A 22,072-nucleotide genomic window follows, 5' to 3' on the forward strand; every position below is an offset into this window, starting at 1 on the left:
AAAGTTTTTTAGAAATATACCTGTGCACTTCCTGATGCTCCTTGAAATGTTAGTGTTTGGACATTTCTGCTTTTCAGAGTTGTTTCTCGTGTGTGTGTGTTTTTCCCTTGAATGCAGACAATTTGTGTATGGCATTCCCTCCCCCTCATCTTCAATGCACGAAAAGTCTCAGATCCCCAGCTGGTGTCAGTCAGCATAGCTCCTTTCATTTTAACGGCCTGATTCTCCTCTGACTTACACTAGTGTGAATCAAGGAATTACGTTGGTGCAAATCTGATATAGGTAAGAAACGGGCCCATTCTTGGATCTTTCTTGGAGGAATTGTTCCTTGAGAGCTGAGTTCTCGGTGGGAAGGAGTAGCTCTGAGAAATGAGGAGAAACTGCATTGGGCTCATATGTAGCTCTCTGTGCCTTCCACTCAGCAAATTAGAAGAAAAGGAAATATTGTTCTGCAGCAGAGCCTGCTGGGAGCCTCACTTATCAGCTTTAGTCACTGGCAAATTGGTCCTGGCAACTCCTTCTTGGTACACAAAGGGGGGAAAAAAGAGCGAGGACTTTCCAGATTCTTGGCTTGGTAACCTAATGAGCTTGTTTGGCTGCACAGAACATCAGTGACTCATCCTCAGTGTGTACTGTTTCAGTTCAAGCAGTTACATTTTTAGATCTGGAAATAAAACCAAAGGGATGCAAGCCTACACAACACCCCCCCCCCCCCATGTAGTGGTAAGTGGTTAACTCCCAGAGCATTGCCTTGCATTGAGAGTGTTGCCTAATCATCCCAAAGGATCCCCGCTGACCTATAGACGATCACACCATGAAGCTGGGTCCAGGCACCATTTAACTCCCATTCTTGTGCCGGACCAACGAACAAGGAAACATATTAAAAAACCCACACATGCAACAAAATCAGCGCTCTCTCAGGAGCATTATTTTTCTTTCCCCAGGACCAAAAATTCAGGCCTGATGTAAGCCTCTGCCATCCTCTTAGATGTCAATGAGAGTTGAACCTACCCCTCATGCCCTTGTTTTCAGACTGTTCAGAGCTAGATAGAAGCCGCTCCTCTTTGTTAAGGCCTTCTCCTAGTGCTGGCCCCAGTTTGCAGAAGGAAAGAAGAAAGCAGAAAACCAAGCTGACCAGACACAGGAAATCAAGTACATATGCCAGAACCAAGGGAGGCTGTGAGAAAACAGCCACGCAGGGTGCGCACACACAGTGCTGTACCTTTAATTGTTGCATGGTCATTGGTTACCAGGGTGATAGGCACTTAAGATTAGATGGAGAGATTCTGCTGTCAGTTACATAGATTTAAATCCAGACATAGAGCTAAGCCCTGGAAATCTGGGCCTTTCTTCAAGAGCCCTGTGTTTTGAGAGGCCTGTGCTTCTGTCTCATACTGTTTTAAGCGTAAAGGACAGCATGGGGCCCTAAATGTCAATCTCTCTCTGTGGCTCTCTCCTTTTGCACACAGTGAAGAACTAGGCCGGGAAGTTTGTACTGGGCACCTACTAAATAGATCCTAACTACATAGCTACAGATTCTCCACCAGATTTTCCTTCCTTGACAAGCCAGCTACATCAACCTCTTCCCCTTTGCCCTACAGATGTATACCAAAGCCATGGGTCTGGGATTGAGTGGTGTTCTCATCCCTGGCTTTTGGCATAAAATGGATTAGTGAAATAGAGGCAGATTGGAGTTTTCAGTTTATCATCAAGGACTGCTCACACACATATTGTCTTCAGTACACAATGATACGTCAGTCACAATCTCCTACCAATCTCCCACACTCAGCAGTAACCGTAGGACACTCCTTTTACCTGCTGACCATTAGTTTCCTGTTATAAGTAACTTGCTCCCATGCCCTCTGGTCCTGTGAAGCGTTACAAAAAAAGCAGGATGAAGCTATATCCATGCTTCCTTAGGAGACTTCCAAGAAACATCTAGACACCTCAGGAAGAGGTGGTGTAATTCAGCTAGTGCCACTCTTTCCTTTCAGTCAGTACCGCACCAATGCAATCTCAGGTCGTTTTATCTGGTACAGAGAAATGGGACACATCCTCCCATCCCAGGCCTTTTGCATTTCAGTGAGACTAGGATTGGGTCTCTGGATCTGGGGTCCTCCCTGTGGTTTTGGTTCTGGGTCAGATCCAAAACCAAACAGAGCTTGTTGGGGTTTTTTTGCTGATGTTTCAGATGTAGCTGAAATCGCACAAAAAGGCAGTTCCTATGCTCAGATGGTTAGAATATATGGAATGTCTGATCCCACAAGATTTTTTCCATTCATTCTGTTTCACCATTATGGAGAGGTTTCTGGCCTTTGAGGTCAAACTCTCATGACAACAGCTTTTGAGCACATAGGGGCCCCAAATCAAAGTCCAAGGCCCCACTGTACTAATTAATAACAAGAAAACAGTCTGTGGCTCAGAGAGCCCACAGATTAGATGTACAACAAAACAGATAGTTTCGTCAACAGACTGGTTGGGGGATAGGGAGCAGAAAATGGGCATGAACAGAAAGCGAGCCATAGTTTCAGCCTCTAACCCATGCATTAGCACTGGTTTGGCCTCAAACTCCAGCCTACCCCTGATCCTTATCCAAACACTATCTCTCTGGCCCATCCCTGTTTTTATATATTATACAGGCAGGAATAGTTCTGTGCTCTTGTTTTTATCCCCTTTCCTCCTCTGAGATGGAAGTAGGAGAGACCTATATCAAAATCTCACAATCCATTTATAAACGTCCCCAAGCCATGCTCAGCAATCATCATCTTCACTCATAGCTGACGTGGATTGTGCGGTTCCTGGATAATATTGGATGATGTGTGTTCGACTTTGTATCTTTAAGTGATCGACTGCTGTGTATATTTTGATAGCAGGGAGGAAAAAATAAAGCAAGCATTATTGTAGGCCTTCCTGGGGCTGATTTGTGATCATGGTATTCTAAAAACAAAAGCAAAAGCCCACATCTTATATTTGCTTCCTCGTAAATACAGAATCATTTAAGTCTTCTCCCATTTATGTCTTGTACCTGTGTGATCTATGAGTCTGAGGCTTCCCTGGATAGCAGTAATACCGTGATGAAAAGTCCAGCATGAGCCAAGCAGAGGGCACATTTGCATATAGATTGAAATGTGAATCGTTGGGAGCCATTCATTAACTGCAGTGCTTGAGATGTGGCATTTTAAGAGCACCCGGCATCAAATCTTTTCCATCAAATTTATGGGACAATTAAAATGCTGGGGTAGCTGTGCACAGAAAATGAAGCCGTGGGCTGGGGAGATGTTCTTACTGAGGATTATAAATTGTGCGATGCATGAGACAGACATGGTGAGCAATCTCAGGCTGGGTTTGAATGTCTTCTGCCTTTTCATATAGGGCTGCCTGTAACTTGGTTTATGGAAGATCATCCTACAGGAAATATATAGGATTCCATCTGTCCATGAGTTCTGCATCCTGGGATCATTTATTCTTCTTAGAGCCTAGAAAACAAGTGCTTTGGGCAGGGACTGTCTTTTAAATAAGTGTCTGTACAGCACCTAGCACATTGGGCCCGGATTCTCAGTCAATACTCTAATATACATAATAATAAATCAGCCAGGCCTAAGACATGCTTAACAGTGCAAACTTTCGATCTAAAGTACTTCTGTTGCTCCCATCACCATAACATCTGAGCAATGCACCATCTTTACTGTGTTTACCTTCCCTGTGGGGTAAAGCACTGTTATTATCCTCATTTCACAGGTGGGAAACTCTCAGGGTTTGTCTACACTTACCGGGGGATTGAGGAACGGTGATTGATACATTGGTGGTCAATTTAGCGGGTCTAGTGAAGACCTGCTAAATAGACCGTTGATCACTCTCCCGCCTGTCGACTCCTGGACTCCACTGGATTGAGAAGAGTAGAATCATGTAGTGTGGACCCCACGGTAAGTAGATCTAAACTACATCAATTTTGAGTTACGCTATTCACATAACTCAAATTGCGTAGCTTAGATTGAGATTTCTCTTTAGCGTAGACAAGGCCTAAGCGTCCGTCTGCACTGCCCCAAAAAAATACCCACCCCAGTGAGTCTCAGAGCCCAGGTCAACTGACTCGAGCTCATGCTTCAGGACTAAAAATATCAGTGTAGATGTTCCTGCTTGTGCTGGAGCCCAGGCTCTGAGATCTGGCAAGGGGGGAGGGTCTCAGAGCCCAGGCGGCAGCCTGAGCAATAACAGCTACACTGCTATGTGTAGCTTTGCAGTGCGAGCCCCGCAAGCCCAAGTTAGTTGACCCAGGCTCGGAGAGTCACTGCTCCGGGATTTTTTTTTTTTTTTTTTTGCACAGAGAGGGTAAGTGACTTGCCCAAGGTCACACAGGAAGTCTGTGGCAGAGCAGGGAATTGTGGCTCCCAAGGGCCAGGCTAGCCCCCTAACCATGGAACCATCTTTCTTCCTTCTCTTGGTGCTTTCAGGCACTCCCTGACAATACTCTGTAACCCGCCATCCATTTGCAGGATGGTGGAGTAAAGGAAAAGCCTGTGGTGAATTTTGAATCTCACAGGACCATAGTGCAACACCAGGTGTCATGGAGCAGTGGAAGCACCCTAAAAGCAGGGGGGCCATAGGCTTCCGAACTGTGGCCCCCCCAGCCCCCGCCCCTGCACCACTCCTTCTCCCTGAGCCCCCACCCCCATGCTGCCTCTTCCCCCAAGACCCCACCCCTCGCTTGCTCCTCTCTGCCCCCTTCCCCCCATCACTTATCCTTAAGGCTGGTAAAAAGTGGGAGGGCCATGGCGGGCCCCCTGACACCCCCCCCATTCTGGCGCCCCCTGCAGGTGTCACAAGCAAGGCTGGTATGGAGCCAGATGAATGCTCTCATGTCAAGAACTGCCTTGCTGGGGGCGAGGTTTGGCAAAAGACAGAAGATCCGTAATCCCTCTCCTGTTTCCTCATGATCTCCTAGTACTAAGAGCTCTGCTCACCGTGTCTATCAACATTAGGGTTTATTTCTGTTTGTTCTAATTGCATCCAGCTATGGGCTATGATACTGTTAATGATACCCACTACTTAGACAGCACTTCGGTACTTCCCTGGGATGGGGATGCATCAGTATCCCAAATTTATGGACAAAGGGCACCGAGACAGGGAAGTTAAGTGGCTTGCCCATGGTGAACCAGCTCGTCTGTATCAGAGCCAGGGGAATAATGCAGGGGCCTGATTGTCCTTTGCCTTGCGCAGTGTACACTCACTCAGACAGTGCAAAAGGGGCATGCAACACTGCTATCCTGACGTGATAGTGTTTCACACCCACATCGCGCCAGGGTAAATGGCTACACAAGGTATAGAGCAAGAGCAAATCAGGTCTCTGTTTCCTTGGTGTAGCCTATCTCACCGCTGCCTCACAGACTAAAACATCTTTCCTTTTTGCAATGAATCATACATGGGGATGAGTACTTCTGTCTTTTATTTACTCCATTGTGAATAGTATAATAAAGTCTGGAAGCGGTTCTTTGTTGGTTTTTGTATGTGCTCTTTTCTTAGATCGCCAGCTGTTGTATAGTAGTCTCAGCAGCCACTAAAACTAGAGTCATATGCACAAGCCAGTTAGCCTGGGAGTAGTTCCAGAATTCGCAACAGATTGCACTCGGCAAATCTTCAACATGGAAACATTTAAAAGATATCTTGCAGTTTCATGAATTTTGCAAAATATTTGGAGCCAGATCCTCAGCCTGTCTAAATCGGCATAGATTTCAATGGAGAGACACCAATTTACACATGTTGGAGACCTGGCTTTGGCAAAATTTCGTTCACATTCAACAAGCATCATAATTTTGTCAGCAGAGTCTGGATTTCACAGCAGATTTCCCAGGATAAACCCTTCACTTTATCTTTCCCACAAGAAGCTCTTCACACAATTGTACAATCCCTGGGGCAGGGAAGGGAAGGGGAAGGAAGGGGAAAGTATATCTACCATGTAAATGGGGCTGATCAGAAAATGGCATTTGTCCTACTGGAAATTTCTGACATTTTGAAAAATGTTTTCATCCTGGATCGGTACAAGGAGTTATCTTGAAATATTTTGCGGACCAGAAATTCCAAAATATTTTGATTCAGAAACATCAAAAAGATCTTATTGAAACATTTTGATAATGCCACGACACTATAATATGAAATAATATTAAACATGAAAGGTCTAAACTAAACAACAGAACAAAACAAGAAAATCAAAACAAAATAACCTTTTTAATTTTGAAATTTTTCCATCCAACATTTGTTCGAAATCTACATGTTCCAGCAAAACATTTTGATTTTGACAAAACAGCATTTTCCAACTGTTCTATCAAAAAAATTTTCAACCAGAACTATTCTGAAGCTATTCTTGCATGCAGAGAAAGGACAGAGAGTTTTGTAAGATGATTCTTGTTCTTAGGAGATGCCCAGCTGTCATGGTGAAGAAGGCCATACAAGAACCGAGACAATTAGATGGAGATGGATACATTTTAAAAAAAGAAAGGGAGCACTTGTGGCACCTTAGAGACTAACCAATTTATTTGAGCATAAGCTTTCGTGAGCTACAGCTCACTTCATTGGATGCAACATGAATCCGATGAAGTGAGCTGTAGCTCACGAAAGCTTATGCTCAAATAAATTGGTTAGTCTCTAAGGTGCCACAAGTACTCCTTTTCTTTTTGCGAATACAGACTAACACGGCTGTTACTCTGAAACCTGACATTTTAAAAAAATCACTCAATTGTTCTATCAAACCAGTGGCCCAATACACGATAATAACTGCTGCAAATCTGGTTAATGTTCTGAACTGTTACAATAGGGGGCCCACTTACAAGTTGTTGTTTTTTTTTTTAACAAACCTGACAGTGAGATATTTGGGGCATATCCTGCCTCTTCCTCTGTTGTTGATATGAGTCTTCTTTGCCCCGGCAACTGCTCTTAGAAGACAGCAAGATTGAGAAGTCAGCGTGATGGGAGACATTGACTTCAATGGGACCTGGCTTAAATCTGGGTTTGTGACCTCTTGTGTACATAGAGTTCAGGTCCACAAAGGGATCCCTTCCTGCTGTTGAGGAGGGAGGCATCTGGGTAAGATGGGGTGGGAGAAGGGACTGCGAAATCCATTCCTATGCAGATCTTCTGCTATTTCTTCTGCTTGCAGAAAGAGGATGGCAAGTCTGTGGAGGCTACTCCGAATGTTCAACTGGACTCGTGCTCCACTCCTGTTCTTCAGCCTGGGGGTGGAGGATCCTTGCCTCCCTTCCCCCACAGTCACTTGGGCTGGGCCTGGAGGAAAAGAATATTTGCTTTTTTGTGAAAAGCAGAGAGAGCCAAACACTGCTCCCATTGAAGTCAATGGCTAGGCTCCCATTGACTTCAGCAGGGACAGGATCCAGCCAGCGTTTTGCATATCTCTGCTCAGGAGCCTTTCCTGCAGCCAGAGGGAAGGGAATGTGAACAATTTATGTGCTTCTCTGAGGATGGGCCAATTCATTTAATTACCAGTGCCATCGCTGGCAAGCGGCTCTGAAGGTCACATGCTGCAATTTCATGATCTGCAAATCACTCTGTAAAGACATTTTATTGCACGGCAAGCCTGTAAAACGGCTAGAGTCTGGGCCAGGCAAACAGGTTTTTGCATTTAACTAGACATTTACAGTTGTACAATGCTCATGTCCAATGAGGAAGTGAGGGAGGCACTTAACCATGTTTACGTGCTGCTGGTCTATTGTGTGCTTAGAGCTATCGGCAAACTCCTAATGGAAACAGACCAAGACGTGTATTTGTAATGAGTATCTGTATATGATACCACGCGTGCATCGGCAGTCCTTCAGGACGGAGTTAAGCCCATTTTTATATACGACCTGGCCCCGCACTTACAATGCTGTAGACGAGGGGCGTCTGGCACTGGAATAAGTCTTACCTTACATATTATTTATTTATTTATTTCAGTAGCAGGTAAGAGCCCCAGTCATGGGACTATACACTGCGCTATACAAAAGAGAGTCTGCACCCCAAAGCATTTCCATAGCAACACAGGAATTGCTATACCAGATTAGATCCATTGTCCACCTGGTCTGATCTCCTGTCTCCAACAGTGACCGCTACCCGATCCTTTAGAAAACCGTATAAAGCCCGCGTAATGGCAGCTACACAGTAAAATATCCATGGGGAAATAGCGAAACAGCTAGCAGTTGGCTTCTGTCCTGAGGCCATGAGGGCTTATACTTCTTATAGGTTTTTCTTCTAGCTAGTGTAACTCTTGATGATAGTCAGATGAATCTCCAATCCTTTTTAGATTCCTACCAAGTTCTTGTCCTGTTCTTGTCCTATTTAGGCCAAGATTTTCAAACATGGCTAGTGATGTTGGGAGGGTCTCCGTTTTTAGGTGTGCAATTTAAGACTCCCTCAAAAGCCCGATTTTCAGTGTTTGGGTGCTTAGCAATTTCTGAAAATTGGTGCATCCGAAACCACTAGTTATTTGAAAATCAGCCTTAATTTGTAAGCTCTTTGGGGCAGGGACAGTCTCCTCCTTTGTGTATATATATGTCCTGTACACGGAGGCACCCATCTTTGTTGGGCCCTCTAGGTGCTACTGTAATACAAATAATAGTAATTACTCCTCTCTATACCCTCTTGCACCACTCTAAACAATTCCACTCCCTTGTATGTCCTCTCCACCCCCTGTGGCCATTAGCTAGCTAGCCTATCTATTTAATTCTTTCAATCTTTCCTTGAAAGTCCCCATCTCCTGTCCCCTTGCTCTTTTCTGAGTTCCCTACAGTCTGTCAAAGCCTTTCTGCCAGGTTATGATAGTGTGAACATTTGGGATTAAATTCATGCTCATTTCTCCTTCACTCTCTTTTCTTTAAGGCACCATTACTTTGCGAGCTGAATTAAAGTCCAATGAGAAATCTCCAAGAAACAGTATCTTGGACTTATTATTGCATTCTGTAATTTTAAATATATACAACAGAGGGTGCTGCTGGTATTCGATTGCAGAATAAATCATAGAACTGATTGGCTGTTTTCCATCCCCTGCCTCCAGGGGGTGAACGGTAAATAATTTGGGGAGATTCTCCAAGCAAGATGAGAGAGGGGGCTTCCATGGCAGAGTTTTGGCAACTGGCAAAAAGCTCTTAATTGGGAGCTCTTCTCTTTGCTTCTTTCTTCTATTTTGAAGACCTTTTGGATTGTTTTCTCACAGTCCTCATAAGTTAGCACGTATTACCAGCCCTAACAGTTCAACAATCATGAGGCAAAAATCGTGAGATTGGGTTTAAAATCATGGTATTTTAAAAAAAATAATACATTTTGCGTTCCGTTTATTTGTCTTCAGGTTTCCGAGTTCTAACGGTGCACACACACTTCATCTTTTCAAGCTTTTAAGAAAACACCAAATATCATGCGGCTTACAATAATATTGCAAACGTTAGCAGCACTGTGATTTTAAGTGTTCCTAATAATTTTTTTTAAGCCCTTTCTTCTTTTATCCCTCTTGGAATTTTCCTTTTGGACGCACCATTTTGGTCTCAGCAGGCCATGTAGCTTCATGTTTGTGAGGCAGTGACACCACTAACCCCATAGACATGTTAATTACTGAGCTGTAATCTGATCTTTGGCTAGTCTGTGAGAGTTTTCCCCTCCCACACTCAGCAGTAACCATGACAATACGTCAATGTATAAGTAAAGAGAATGTGATAGAGAAGACGGTTCTGTTTGTATCAACTTGGCATGCAGATAATAGTTATGTTACCAAGGGGCAGAGCTTAACTTCTTTTCACGCAAGGTTTTCCATAAAATGGAGCTGGTATTTTCAATTTTAGTCCTTGTCTACACGTATAAGTTGTTCTGCTTTAACTGTAGTGGTGTAGTTAAAGTGATACAACTCCCTCTAGCGTGGACATAGTTATACCAGTAAAAATGTGCTTATAGCTTACGGATATAAGATACCTTTATGTGGTGGTTCAATGACAAGACGGGACACAGCTTTTATCAAGCAAGCGGCTGGTCTGCTAACCGACTGCTGCCTGTCAGCTTTCCACCTTCCCCTTTATTCTCTCTCTCCCCCCGCGCATTACATTCTCCAACAGATAAAAGGAATACACTGGCTTTGTTTAACATTCTTATTTACCAATTTCTATCTACCGCATTCCTTGCTCTCGGGCCTTGAGCCCAGTCCTGAGAGGCTTCCCACGGTTCATGTCATCTTGGCGAGATTCCAAGGTTGATGCCCTTGAGAGGAGCTGTGTGTGAACAGGTCCAGCACAACACTCCGGGTGTGCCCTGAATGTTGCCAAGCGCATGAACCTTGTATGAATCCTACACCTTTATACCTTCAAAAAAGAATTAGATAAGTTTATGGACATTAGGCCCATTACTGGCTATTAGCCAAGATGGTCAGGAACATCTGGGTGTCCCTAAACATCTGATGGCTAGAAGCTGGAACTAGGCGATGGGGGATGGATCACTCGATAAACTGCTGTGTACTGTTGATTCCCTCTGAAGCATCTGGCATTGGCCACTGTCAGAAGACAGGACACTGGGCTAGACGGACAATTGGTCTGACCCAGTTCTTATGTTCTACACCAGTATAACTTGTTAGTATATGGGCTTGTTTGTCAGCCTGAGATAGACTTTTGGGCTTGATTACTCTTATATCCTTATTAACGTGTGTGAACAAAGACACTGTGTGTTGCTTCTGCCCAGCCAGATGGGTTTGTTAGTACAATGAGAAGATGAGGAATAAAGTTTAGCCACTGGGTATGGTGGGCGTGTAGGAGGCAGAGCTTTCTCAAGGGCCAGTCTGAGGCTGTGGAACGAACTCCCATTAAAATTTAGCACCATCACAAATCTCATCTAGGTTGCCAATTGTCTAAACACACAAATCCAAACACCCTTGCCCTGCCCCGCCCCTTCTCTGAGGCCCCGCCTCACTCACTCCATCCCCCCTCCCTCTGTCGTTCGCTTTCCCCCACCCTCACTCACTTTCACCAGGCGGGGGTTGGGGTGTGGGAGTGGGGCAGCCTCTGGGCTGGGGCAGAGGGGTTCAGAATGTGGGAGGGGGCTCTGGGCTGAACTGGGGACAGGGGGTTGGGGTGCAGGAAGGGGTATAGGGTGCAAGCTCCGGGAGGGAGTTCGGGTGCAGGAGGGAGTTCCAGGCTGGGGCAGGGGGTTGGGAAGCAGGAGGGGGTGTGGGCTCCAGGAGGGTATTTGGGTGCAGGAGGGGGCTCTGGGCTGGGGCAGGGAGTTGGGGTACAGGAGGAGGTGCGGGGTGCATGTTCTGGGAGGGAGTTTGGGTGTGGGAGGAGGCTCAGGACTGGGCCAGGGGATTGGGGTGCGGGAGGGAGTGAGGGGTGCGGGCTCCTGCCAGGCGGTGCTTACCTCAGGTGGCTCCCAGTTGGCGGCACAGCAGGGCCAAGGCAGGCTCCCTCCCTGCCGTGGCCCCATGCCACTCCTGGAAAAGGCTGGCAAGTACCTGCGGCCCCAGGAAGGGGTGGGGGGGCACCACCCCTGCAGCTCCCATTGGCCACAGTTCCTGGCCAATGGGAGCTGCGGAGTCGGTGCTCAGGGCAGGGGCAGTGCGTGGAGACCCTCTGTTCCCCCTCCAGAGGCTGCAGGGACGTGCCAGCCTCTTCTGGGAGCGGCACAGAGCCAGGGCAGGCAAGGAGCCTGCCTTAGCCCCACTGTGCTGCTGGACTTTCAGTGGCCTAAAATCTCCTGGTTTGGCTTCAGTAGCCTCCAGGAGATGGAGCCTGATTCTGGGAGACTCCTGACGAAACCGGGAGGGTTGGCAACCTTAATGTCATCACCTTCCCTTCCAAGTGCAAGATGCACTTCTTCAATCTGCCTTCTCTGCCATAAACCATAGCCATCGTCTGTGTGGTGGCACATCGTAGGGAGATATCCCAACTAAATGCTTCAGGGTTGGTACAGTTTTCTCCAGATCTCAGAAAGGGTCACAAAGTTGTCGGACTTCACCTCAGAACAATGAGATTCAAATGGCCTACAGAGAGAGAAAATCAGATTAAACCGAATGTTATCCCTTTTTGACCTAAGCGGTTGGTCAAAATTTGGTGTCTTGTGGGTTGTTTCTGTTTGGAGGACAAATGGATGATGGAGTCAAGTATTTCTTTAATGCAGTCTGTTTATTTATAGAACAAAGAACACAGTAGGAATCAAACAGCCGGAGCCAGTTTCTTTGCTTACAGTTGCAAGTCTCTTTTTATGCAGTACTTTACCCAAAGATCTCTCTCTCTCTCAGCTTTTCTCAGGGTCAAGCAACAAGTGTATCTCTGGCTATCTTGGCTTTCTTGCTGCCTTCTCTGGTGTTTCATTCTGCTGCTTCTCTACCCCACACACAGAGACTGAGCGGGAATCAAATCAGTCCCCTATCCCTGCATTGGTTAGGAAACACCCCAGGATCTCCCTTGGAATGCATGGCTCAGCCACTGCCCAGGCTGCATGATGTCTAGTCCTTGGGCGGTGGCTTTCCAGTGTGTCAGTGATCACTAACCATTATTGTTCCTCCTTGTTGGTTTCCTCCTGTCTTTATCTCTCATAGTCATGATACAGCTCCCAGGTTTCTCTGATGTGCATGTTGTATTGTCATACCCCGCTACCCCCCTAAACGTGATGTTTCCCTGGTTCTGTCTCCACTTTCATTCAGGGCTGTGGCTAACTAGTTTCATCTCCTAATTTCCTGTCCCACCTTTGCCCTGATCAGCCCTAACCATCGAGCCCGGCTCCATCTACCTTTTGTGCTGGACTTAATGAACATACTTGGGCATCATGGTTGCCTTGGTTGGAGATGCCACTGTGAAACCTGCTTAATCTGCTTATAAAGACAAGGGGCTTTCCAGGATTCAGTCGTTCAGTAATTCTGCTCTCCACCAAATAGGAGTTGTGGGCGAATTAACAGATCAGTCGCAGCATACTTCTGTACTCCTAGCATACAAAGTCAGCCACTGAGTCCCAAAATCCAAAGCAGTCAACAATAAGCTCCTGTGAATAGACCTGAGACCTAATTCCGAGCTGAATGGGAGTTGAACCTGCTTAAGGGAGGCTGAATTAGCCCCCAAACTCTGCTCCATCTGGGAGGGATCCTGATCATTATTTTGGTTCCCCACAGTAGTGACTGTACCTTTTTGCCAAGAGGGAAATCTCTAGGCTTGTGCATGACTTTTTGCTTTCCCGTTTCAGCAGTTGCTCAGGTATCAGAGTTACAGGATGAACTAACAGTGCATTGATTACTGAATTATTTAAAGGTCCCTTCACTGCGATCCCTTTGTTTCTGGCAGCATTTGCCTGTAGCCCAGTACCTTGGCTTACAGCTGGTGTCTGATATGCCATCAGAAGTCAAGAAGAAAATCTCATTTATTCATGAAATGGGACCAGCAGAATTCTTTTGGTGTCAACTCTCTGTTGGGGTCTCCATTGATTATTAGTGTGCAATTCCTTGGCAGAGGGTGCCATCTTGTCCAGTCAAAACTCAAGGCTTCCCCCCCCCCCTTACTTCCCATGGACTAATAGCAGTCGTGCAGCTAAAGATGGGCGTATAGAATAGCGATACACGGTCCTGATTTTTCTCTTGGGGTAAATCAGGAGTAACTCTGTTAAAGTCAGTGGAGATATACTAGTGTAAATGAGGAGAATTGGACCGTAGCAGCATTTAGTAGCGGTGATGTAAGTTCAATGATATATGTATTTTATGTCTCTCCAGCGGTCTAAGGGGTGAGTGATGCTGCACCTGTGTGTAAGCAGGTGTTTGAATAGCAATCTGCTCTGTGAGTAGCATTGCCATGTGCTTGATCTGTCTGTGTGTCATGTTGCCCTGTAGTGCGTGGCCCATAGGGCACATGAGGAACGTGCTACCACGATCAACGAAAAAAGTTCTGCTTTCAGGCAGGCAGTAAAGATCTTTGGTTTGGGACATGAAGGACCAGAGTTCTAGCTTTCTAGCCATGTGTGTGACGTAGGGTATGTCTACGCTAGAAACACTGCAGGGCTGCAGCTGCATTGCTGTAGGGGAGATATTTCCTACAGTGGTGAAAGGCCTTCTTCCATTGCTGTAGTAGATCCACCCCTCTGAGAGGTGGTCGTTAGTTTGACAGAAGAATTCTTCCATCGACCTAGCAGTGTCTACACTAGGGCCTAGCTCGACTTAATGACATCACACAGGGTGTGAAATTTTTCAGACCCCTGAGCGACTTAATTAAGCTGTTTTGTAGTGTAGACCAGCCCTTAGATAGTAATTGTGTCCGTGGCCTACATGCGTGGATTGTATATGCCCCAGTGAATTTATACCAATGTGTGATTACGTGTTGACAGCAGCACCTAAAGTGGCTGGTGTCTTCAGATGGCAGCAAGTTCTGAAAGTGCATTGCATGGATTGCACATCCAGAACTAAAGATTTAAATTGTAGCTTTCAACATAAACCTCCAATCCTGTTGCTGGGCTGAAGCCAAGAGGATGCATGTAAAACATTTGCATCCACCCCCCAATTGTTATAATGCTATAAAGAAGATTTTCAGGAATGTTATGTTCTTCACCAGGAGTATCAGAAATCTAGCCTGCATGGTGAGAACCTTCCAGACACAAACCAACTGTAACTGATGCAGTGACACCTACCTGAGTCTGCAGGCAGCCTGAGACAATGACTCAGAGTGGTGAACAACCCTGCCTCGCCATTAGTCTGATTGGAGTATTAATTTTAAATGGCATGTCAGTGTCAACACTGATCATTCTAGTGGATGGACTGGGGAAGGGGCTGGGAGCGCAGCCCTCTGGGAGTTGCTGCAAGGAAGGAAATGCAGAGAAAAGGACAGAGCAGGAAGAGAAACAGAGAAAGGAGGATGGGGAAGGAAGAGAAATAAAGGGCAGGAAGAGCAATGGCCTAAAGGGGACAGATGTTCTTACCGTTGACTGCAGCAGTAAGGCCTGGAACAAATAATAAACAACAGCTAAACATTTAGGTTCAGATTACAGAGGTGCGTGGGCAGCTGGAGATGCAGATAGGCACCTCGTGGCGTTTACAGAACGCAGGTTAGGCACCTAACTCCCACTGGGAGAATTACACTGGGAATTCGGTACTTAATCTGCGTAGGCACTTTTCTGAATCTCACTGGGTGCCAGTCTACATCTCTAGTTGCCTTTGTAAATCTGACCTTTTAATAGTTGCATGCGGGCCGTATGCTGCCCCTGATCTCTGCAGAGACCTATCGAGCTCGGTGGGCCTGCACTCTGCACCCTGGGGAGTATATGGCTCTGAGTTTATACCCTGGCCTACACACCAAAATTAAATCTGGAACTAGGCCCTCTCCCTAGGGTGAGTGTGACACTGACACACACACACACACACACACACACACGTTAACACCAAAGGCATTTGCTCACTTGTCTGTATGGTCTTGGTGCAGTGGCAGATGGACCCCCATTGAATGTGCCTGACGCCTGGACTGAGTGCCAGGCCCGCCCTCCTCCCTCACCACCCCTTATTAGAACGCTGGAGGCCCGATTAAAGCAGCAGCCCTACCATGGTTCTACTGCAGGGGTGGGAGGAGGCCATGAAAAGGCTACATAGTAGGGACACCCTGTAACCTGCAAGCCAAAGAGGCTGGCTGTGCTGCAGTGCATAAGCAAGATGTGGGGCGGATGGGGGGAAGGGTGAACTGGGAACAGGGTGGGCATATTGCAAATAGATTGGTGAACTACTGTGCAAAACCTCTGTAGGGGCTGTGGTCACTACTACAGTCTGCCGTAGTGACTGCTCCATGACTTGGCTCGGGGGAGAGGATTCCACCCACGCACGCCTGCATTGGTCCCATGCACAAAACACATCGATCTTGGGCTGTTTACCATAGCGATGGCCATACCCTCCACCCCAGAGTAGGCAAGAAAGTTTTGTGAGGGCTCTTGAATGCACTGTGTACTTCTCCAGGGGCTAGGAATGGAATTATTGAGTACAGGTTTTGCTGTAATTTTGAGACACAGGGAAGAGAGCAGAGATGGTCTTGTGGTTAAGGCACTGGCCTGGGACTCAGGAGACAAAGGTTCAATTCCTGGCTTTGAAATAGATCCCCTATAGACAAGCTGCTTAGGGTACATCTACGCTGCAAAAGGAACAGAACAAAAACCAACACGTGGCAGCAGGTCTCGGAGCCCTGGGCTTGCACCACGTGGCTAAAAACAGCAATATAGACATTTGGGCTTGAGCCTGGGCTCTGAAACCGTCCCACCTTGTGGGGTTCAGAGCCTGGGCTTCTGTTATTTGGTGACCCAGGTTCTGAGACTCACTGCTGCAGGTCTTTCTTTGCAGTGTAGATGTACCCTTACTCACTTCGCGTCTGTTTCCTCCCTGTGAAACAGGGGCAGTAATACTCTCTTTAGAGCAGTGGTGGGCAACCCACGGCCCGTCAGGGTAATCTGCTGGCGGGCCGCAAGACAGTTTGTTTACACTGACCGTCCGCAGGCATGGCCGCCCGCAGCTCCCATTGGCTGGGAACAGCAAACCGCGGCCACTGGGAGCTGCTGGCAGCCGGGCCTGCGCATGGCCAGTGTAAACAAACGGTCTCGTGGCCCGCCAGCAGATTACCCTGACGGGCTGCATGAGGCCCGCAGGTTGCCCGCCACTGATTTAGGGGGTCATTTCTTCAGGGCTGATACTGTCTCTTGCGGTGTGGATGCAGTATGTATATGTGCAGCACCTACCACACCGGGGGCCTCTAGATGCTACTGAAATGCAGATAATAAATAATATCTGCAGTGTTAATGGCCCTCCAGCACACACATCTATTTTGGGTCAGTGGTCTCGTGTTACCACAATGAGCTGTAATATAAAACGGGTGGCGATGCTGACTGGCTGACTGACTCCATTCCTTTTGTTCCCTTATTCCCCTAGGTCTATTCCTGTATTACCCACTCTACACATAGGACGTTCCGTTAGGAAGAGCAGTATAGGTCCGTCCGGTGGCTGCATGGTATTGCTCTATACCTTGAGGCCGGAGATAGGGGCTTAATTTCCAGGCTAGTTGGATGGAATTGTCACAGAGGCAGTGCACTCAGGCTGCTGCTAAGGGAAAGAAGTGTGTCCTATGACCCAGATACAAGCGCCTCTGGCTGATTGAGATGTGTGATGATCTCCAAAGAAGTCCAGGCTAGTCCTCTTCCCCCAGAAGGACAAAGAGTGCAAACATGCATAGAAGGGGAGAGGAGCAGCTCCTCAGCCTTTCAGCTACACAGCAAAGGTTCCTCTTATTCCCTGGGGTTATTGCTCTGAAAAATTCTGCCGTTGCTAAGTGTAGAGATTATATTTAAGTGAGAAGCTGCAACACAGCACAGATAAGAAAAGAAAAGTCCATAAACTGCAGTGGACCAAGTTAGAAGGTGATTGGGAAAGATGCAGAGAGGGGTGACATTTCTGTGTCCATTACACATTCATCCAAAGGGAGAGACAGAATGGTCTAGTGATTAGATCAAAGGGACTGGGTTCAAGACTGCTGGGGTCTATTCCTGACTTTGCCACTGACTCTGTCTGTGTGATCTTGGACAAATCATGTTTCTTCTCCCTGCCTCCATTTATTCTTCTGTAAAATAGATTTAAGAGCACCTACTTGACAGGAGTGGTGTGAGTGGTGATTTGTTAATGACCATAACTTGCCTTGATATGCTCCAATGACAGGTGTTAGATGGGGTAAATCTCCTCTGCCCCACAGGCCGAATGGGAAGTTGGTGGAATCATAATGTCAGTGGAAGCTTTGACTAAGGAAGGATAATCACTGAGTAAGGACGTAGGGTTTTGTTCCTGTGCGTGGGTCTTTGTACACTGTATTACAGGTGTGGTCTGTACTCTCACTGTCTAATTAGATTCTGATCTCCCCAGGGCAGGGATTGGGATCAGATCCTACTCCTAGCTAGAGTCACTTAGTGCTGCTTTAAACAAACAGTTAGTGTGCGGCATGCTGGGGTGTCAATCTACAGCGCACTGGCCTGCCACACACTGACTGTCCATGTGGACCCTGCTACCACTCACTCAAAGTTTCCTAGTGAGCACTGACCTGCTCCCATTTCAAAGCAGAGGAGGTGGAAGTGTGCACAGCAGCAGGGCCCACGCGGATGCAGCATGTGGCAGGCTAGTGCACTGTAGACGTACACTCCAGCTTGCCACGCACTCACTGTTTGTCTAGACAAGCCTTAGTGGTGCAAAATGACCTTACGTTGCCTTAAACGGACAACTGATGATTTCCCAGGTTGGGGGGAATCCTGAACTGGTCACCTGGAGGTGTGGGGGAGGTGTTCTAGGGTGTGTAGCAGGAGCTGATGAAGATGGAGCTGGAATACAATGCTCTCCGCTGACTCTGGTCCTAGGGACTTCCAGGCAGTCATATTTCATGTTTACGCAGTGAGTTGGGGTCCTAGATGAGCAGTGTGATTGGGGTCCAAACCTGCAACCCTTACTCATACAAATAGTCCTTATGAGAGCAGTTCTCTGGACTACTCCCATGGGCAAGGATTGCAGGATTGGGCCCTAGAAAAGCAAAGCATACTGTAATTATGTTGATGTTGTTATTCACACTTGCAGGTAATTTCAATCTATAGTTTAGCCTGAGTTATCCCATGAAGCTATGCAAGTAATGCATCTCAGAACACCTTCCACTCAATTATTTAAAATCCAGTTGCTATGGAACTACTGTGGGTGATCAGTTTAAAGAAAATCCAGATGGCCTTTGGTTTTGGGTTCCCACTGCGCTTTGGTTAATTTGGTGTTGCAAGGTATTAGGTTAATTAAAAGCCATGTGTTACATGGGGACGACTACACTTGTGGATTAATAAGTATCCAAGAGTATTCAGCGACTCAGACCTGACAGACATCAAGCTGCTGACAAGTTATTTCACTGAGAAAGGAAGGGAAAGGAAAGAAGTCACGGTGAAATAAAGAGTTTTGCCTTGAATCTTACAGTGACATTTTCAGGAGGCCTGAAGTCCGAATTGCTGGTTGCAGCTTCCTTTACATCTCCTACCGAAGATCACCCATTACTGGAGACGCTGGGAGGACTGTAAGTGGAGAAACACACTGTTGTCTGCTCAGTATATAGATTCCCACAATGCAAAGTAATTCGGGATAGTTCTAGCATATTCCAGTGGTGAGCCATGAGAAAAGCTAAAGCTTTCCTTAAGCTCTTCTTTGGAAACTCTCCTGTTAGGAGAAAATCTTTTCCAAGAACCACACTGTGACCCACGACAAACAGTTCCTTGCCGCAGAAGTGAGTGCTTATGATCATTGTTCTGCAACAGGAGGCATAAAGCAAACCAGCTGATATCTTTGAAGATTCCTTGCCAGCTAGTGGAGTACGTGTAGGAACCAGGGAAGTGCAGTAGTCTCTCTAGAATGCTAAAGAGGCAAAAGCCATCAACATGCAGCAATGCCCCAGCACGGTGGATGCTGAAGAGAAGGACCAGGGCAAATGGACGCTGCTCCGGAATGTCAGCCAAGCCTTGAAACCCCGGACTCTTTTATCGGTAAGATAAGGGCCCCTGGCTCTAAATGCTGACAATGGCTTTCAGACTCCTTTGAAATCTATATCACATTACAGTTTGATCCTCTGTAGTGCTTGTGCCAGCTTCTCACACAATTACATCTGCACCTCCTTCTTTGTGCCCCCTGCCCCTTCCCGTGAATGGTACAACATCCCTGAGCTCATTTGTAAAGCCCCTACTCTGGCCACATTTATGCCCCTCTTAAAAAAAAACAACAACACTTCTACTGTGCTGATTACAGTGAATCGAGTTGACTTGTATATAAATTGCCTGTTCCCCCTCCCCTCGCCTCTGTCCTGAGATTGTGAGCTCCTGGGGGCAGGGTCGGGAGGGTTTGGAATGTGCATAGCATAGTGGCTACTACTGGTTGGTTCAGATATGGCTATTTATGAAATGACTGAAAGTGTTCTTGGTTCTGTGGTGCTGCGCCCTATATCTTGAATTAACCCCAAACTACCAAGATGCAGGGCATTTCATGAGGATTATTGACCAGTTTAATTGAGGTGTTTAATGGCCCAGCGCCAATCACCATGAAATGTCCTGGGCAGATGTTTTTGTTTCCATTGAACCTGATCCAAAGCCCACTGAAGTCAGTACAAAGACTCCTAGTGATTTCTGTGGACTTTGCATCAAGCCCTTTTCAAGCAGAAAAAGGAAATAGGCATATGGTGGGTCTAGCTGAGTTACTCCAGGCCATCACAATTGCCTTTTTGGCCAGTGTTAACAAATGTAATTTTAATTTGTACTTACAGGGCATTTTGAAAAAATTAATATCCAGTATGTTAGCTAGTCAAATCATTTATTTATTTGTTGTAGTACAGTAGCATACAATAGAAGAGAAGTATAAAACTATACTTCATGATATTGGGCTATGTATTTATCTCTGGTGTCTGGTGACATAATGGGCCACGAAACTCGGCTGCTTAGTACTGACCCCCAGAAAGCAGGTATAAAATATTTTCTTTGGGGGGTATAATGTAATTTTTATTGTACTTTTGAGTATTCTCTGGCAATTAGGGGCTTAGAATAGGAGACCTGGGTTCTGTCCACTGTGGTTCGACCAACTATAAAATGAGGATAATACTGTCAACTATTGTAAAATGCTTTGAGATCCTCCACTTAAAGAAGCTAAAGTATAAGTGCTAAAGTATACAATTTAAGCTGATATATAATTGAACAATATGTCACTTACTTTACCCATATGTTTTTTTCAATTGGTTCTAAAGATAAGGTATCTATTTTTGATTCTCTAAGCATATAATTATTTTCCTTATTTATCAGGTACTTCTGAAGACATTTTGAGCCAAATATTAAGATTATTTTTTTAAACAGTAACAGCCAGAGCCTAAGTTGATATAAACTGGAATGCCTTCATAGACATCAATTGGTTTACTGATTCATATAACCCCTTTCATTAGAGGATCTCAAAGCACGTTGCAACAGTAAACAAATATTGTTGTTATTATTATTAATTCAATACCGCTTTACTGATTGACACCAGCTGAGAATCTGACTCTAACTTTTCAAAGAGTTACAGGGAATCAGAGCCAACGTTCATCGAAGCCAACTGCATCTGAGTGGCTACATCCACTCATTTGCAGTGTTACTCACCATGTGTAACAAAGAGGCTGAACGTACGAAATTGTCTTTAGTAACAATCCAGTTGGTGGCCCTGCAGTGTAACATACAAGACTGGAAGGAGCTGTTTATGTATTAGGCAATGTCGTCAGTGCTAAGACACTCCTGCATTTGGGGGCTCTGTCACACTTTCGCACAGCTCAGTTGAGCCTCACGCATAGAGCTGGTTTGAGAGCAGGAGTTGTAGCAGCATGTCTCAGCCACTAGAGGCAATGTGGGGCCTCCTCTGTAGGCAGCCAGCTCTGTCTCTGCTCTCTCTAGTCCCCCTGCTGGTGCCAGAGCGGCATAGAGCCCTAGGGGAAGGGGCTCTGCTAATAGAAAAGGCAAAGCAAGAATATGAGGAGCCAAATTAGGGTGACCAGACAGTAAATGTGAAAAGTCGGGAGGGGAGGGGAAGAGTGGGGGAAGCTTTCAACAATCCCCAGGCTCTGGCTCCCCCTGCTGAGGAAGTCCCTATCCCAGATCAAGAGTGTGGCATGCTGACAGGGCAGTGTGTGTAGGGAAACTTGCCCAGGGCTTCATCACCAGTTCTATCAATCTTGGATGAAGCCTTTCACAAACTCTAAATCCATACTGTAACGTTTCACTCCATATTCTTTAGGAAAATATGCTTATGGTATGCATATGACATAACTGAGATATACTTTATGGAAGATGGGTCTTGTAAGGTATCATTGGAAAGATTATAATTTACTGAATGTGATTATCCAATTTGTATGCATGTATCATTTTTGTATCTAAAGTTAGAAATATGGACTATGTAACAATTACAACTGGGTGTGTATTGGGAAGACACCCACCAGACGACAGGCCATAAAATTTGATGAACCATCAGGAAGGAACAATAAAACCAGGAAGATACTAATCCCTCTCCCTCCTGGGAGGTGTCCGGGGACATAACTGTGACACC

The 22,072-nt window shown here is 46.1% G+C and overlaps 1 protein-coding gene and 1 long non-coding RNA gene across 2 annotated transcripts in view; one reads left to right on the top strand and one right to left on the bottom strand.

Moving 5' to 3' along the window:
* The window catches only part of MYO7A (myosin VIIA), a 183,785-nt gene that overhangs the window by 46,146 nt on the left and 115,567 nt on the right, over nt 1–22,072 (top strand). Inside the window, exon 3 of the mRNA XM_074955335.1 lies at nt 18,947–19,506. Coding sequence (XP_074811436.1) covers nt 19,402–19,506 — 105 coding nt within the window. The 5' untranslated portion in view covers nt 18,947–19,401. The remainder of the gene's footprint in view (nt 1–18,946; nt 19,507–22,072) is intronic.
* LOC141989085 (uncharacterized) lies at nt 11,817–21,205 on the bottom strand. The gene is made up of 3 exons (XR_012639912.1): nt 21,136–21,205; nt 18,945–19,041; nt 11,817–11,995 (listed from the first exon to the last, which is right to left on the bottom strand). It is a non-coding gene; the product is annotated as an uncharacterized LOC141989085 (long non-coding RNA).

The sequence above is a fragment of the Natator depressus genome, chromosome 1 (genome assembly GCF_965152275.1).
Source record: "Natator depressus isolate rNatDep1 chromosome 1, rNatDep2.hap1, whole genome shotgun sequence".
NCBI classification, from domain to species: Eukaryota; Metazoa; Chordata; order Testudines; family Cheloniidae; genus Natator; species Natator depressus.